The sequence below is a fragment of the Theobroma cacao genome, chromosome 7 (assembly GCF_053813885.1).
Source record: "Theobroma cacao isolate CCN51 chromosome 7, ASM5381388v1, whole genome shotgun sequence".
Classification (NCBI taxonomy): domain Eukaryota; kingdom Viridiplantae; phylum Streptophyta; class Magnoliopsida; order Malvales; family Malvaceae; genus Theobroma; species Theobroma cacao.
The window spans coordinates 8047441-8050374 of record NC_142645.1 but is presented as its reverse complement, the minus strand read 5'-3'; the positions used below and the strand labels follow the sequence as shown (position 1 = coordinate 8050374).

Below are 2934 nucleotides of genomic sequence, written 5' to 3'. Positions count from 1 at the left end.
GCATCTGGTCAGTAATTCCAGGGAGAACTCTGTTTTTCACTAGATTTCTAATATCAATCCATACATTGGGAAAACTGGCATACACTTCCTAGATAGTTTTTCAACAAATGATGCCCAGCCTCTTCATAATCAAACGCCAGTAATCAGAGCCAAAAGTATGTTGATTTCAATAGATGTATCAAAATGTAATTCTGCAGAGGGTTAATCAATGCCAATGGTAGGATAAAATATGTAAAGAACTATCAGATATGTAATTCAATATGAGTTACGACAAACTGTGCAAACTCTAGCTACATGACTCCCTCAACTCTGAACAAAATTTTTCTACAACATACATTCGGTACTGTTTTACAAATAATTTCAAGATTCCTTTAACAGTAAATACAAGCTTGTTGCAGCATATAGACAGATTTGCCATGAATATGTGGTCATCTGCATTATAATCAGATAGCTAATTTGCTTCCGATAAATTTACTGCTTCATTCTTTCCTACCAATCTCACCCTCCAATATTGCATGCCTTGTCAAGACAATCTCCTTCACAAGATTCCTATAAGTAAATGGTCTAACAGCTGCACGTAAAAACAGCTCTGGAGGAATTTTGCTCTTCTTAATCCTTCTCCTCCACGGACCAATCCCTGCATATTTCCACTCTTCTGGTCTCACTGTTGCTCTTTTACCCCTCAGGGCAGTTTCATCTCCATCTTCCATAATCTTTTTCTTTTTGTCAGCTTCCATTACCCCCAACTGCTTCTTGTAGAACTCTGTAGTCATCTCAACACTTCGTTTTGCAAGTTTTTCCATCCTTTCAGAGCTACTTACTGCCTTCTGAAACTCTTCCTCCCAGTACTTTTCATCCTCTTCTTCCTCAGATTCCTCTCCTTCAGTCCGAAATTCTTCATGTCCACCTTCTTCCATATCCAGAACCACATCCTCTTGATCCTCCACCTCCTCATCACCACCACCATCATCCTCAATCCAATCCGTGAACTGGGTCTCACCAGAATCTCGGCCCCTATCATCCTCATCATCATCCGGTGCATCACAACCCAACTCCATCTCCTCCAACTTAGCCTTCCACTCCTTTGTATATGGATGCAAAAGAGGCACCGGATGATTACTCAACAAAAACTCTAAACAGCGCGATTTCCCTTCCTCACTCAACTTCTCAAACCCTTTCACCACATCATCCACAAAAGCCTTTTGACTCACCTTCACAATCTTACACAACCCCTCAAAATAACTACACAGTTCCACACTCCCATCCTCTTTCCTAACCTCAAACAAATATTCCCCTTCCGTTTTAGGATCAAGAAACGGTATCAACGCCTTAAAAAAATCATCTTGACCTTCAAACCTACATTGATAAACAGGCTTCTTAACATAAATAATATCCGGTCTCATCCAAGCCGCGCATTGAGTAATCAAAGATCTAGCTTTATTCCCTAATCTCCCCATCAAACTCCACTTGTCTAACCTCTCATTTTTCCTAGCTTCAACAACAACTTCACAAACTACAGTCCATTGTTCCCAAGGCAATTCATTTAACCTCCATTTCGGGTGCCTAACAAACACCCAAAAGTACCTAAAGCCAACGTTTTTATCCATCATTTCCAACCTTTTCCCAAACTCTGAAGCCATCTCGAACTGTTCTATCTTCTCCCATTCCTCATGATTCTTCACTTCCCCTATCATCGTGACCCTTTCATCCGCAAACCGCCCTCGAATTGGGTCGCCAACGACAACCCCACGCCAAGAATAAGGCCCAAATTCACCATACTTGTACCAATCAAAAGGGTGTTTCAAATTCGGGTCGTCTTTTTCCATGAACCGGACCATCCGGTCGTAACCGAGTCCGATTGCTTCCAGCTCTTCTTCCGTGAAGTTATCGGCATGGTTTGGCTTCCCTGGGTTCTTCAACCGGTAGAAGAGGGATTCGGCTAGCTTTTTTGATTTTCGACGCGCGTTTCGCTTGGCCACGCGCCTTATCTCCGCGCTGCCTTCGAGCCGGCCCGAGGATTGGCCTCCCGGTTTCTTCTTGCTCCGGCCAGCAAAGGCCCGGACGTCTCGGTGATGAACGGAAAGTATGGGGGGCTTTTGGCGGGAAAATGGGAAGCATCGGCGGGGTAGGGAAGGGGAGAGGAGTGGCTTATGGGGAGGGAAGACATGGAAAGAAGGGTTTAGGGTTTTAGAGAAGGAGAGATTTTGAGGCTGCATTTTTCGCAAGGAAAATTGAACTGGAAATATCGAAAAATCAATTAAAAAGACGGGGAGAATCACATTGATACCCAACCGTCGGCTTTCGGGGATGAGGCAACTCGTAGGGCTGGGATCATATAGATCCCGGGGCCTTTGCTCTTACTAATATGCATATATATATATATATCCCTTGCACTAGAAAAATAAATAAATTCTCGTAGCTGAGAGTGATAATATATACCAAAGAAAATCCCAATATAGCTACGAGTCTCAGAACAGTCAAGTGCTGCGTAGGCTATTCAATGGAAGCAAATAAGCAAAATGTTAATTCAAGTTTGATTTTTATCATTAAAAACCTACTAAAGAATGAGTGGCAAGTTCATATGTACCGCAAGTTTAATCGTTTGATGAATTTTTGCACCAATATTGTTTCTTAATATTTTATTAGCACGATTCTTCTCAAGGATCGTCAATTTATGCTAGTGACATTCTCGCACACTCTTTTGATGTAATTTTATTGATTTTGTTTCTTTTTAATAAAAAATTATTATAATCAAAACGAATAATTTTTTAAACTCATATATTACAGTAAATAAATATCAAAATTCAATTATTGTTTTAAAATTCACACAGTTTCATCATCTTTAACTACAATCACTAATATAACTTGTGATAAAGATTATATAAATAATATCATTCTCATAATTTTACTATATGGTATTACTTGTTAGTAGGG

At 40.4% G+C, this 2934-nt stretch overlaps 1 protein-coding gene across 1 annotated transcript; it reads right to left on the bottom strand.

Annotated features, from left to right (window-relative positions):
* Window positions 1-223: 223 nt before the first annotated feature.
* LOC18594233 (uncharacterized) lies at window positions 224-2345 on the bottom strand. Its single transcript, XM_007021726.3, has one exon. It carries the CDS (start codon window positions 2214-2216, stop codon window positions 480-482), a length of 1737 nt encoding a protein of 578 aa, XP_007021788.3. The 5' UTR covers window positions 2217-2345; the 3' UTR covers window positions 224-479.
* Between the last annotated feature and the right edge of the window lie 589 nt (window positions 2346-2934).

Excerpts from the sequence above, each read along its gene's own strand:
- LOC18594233 (XM_007021726.3), bottom strand. The coding sequence starts at position 2,216 with ATGCAGCCTCAAAATCTCTCCTTCTCTAAAACCCTAAACCCTTCTTTC.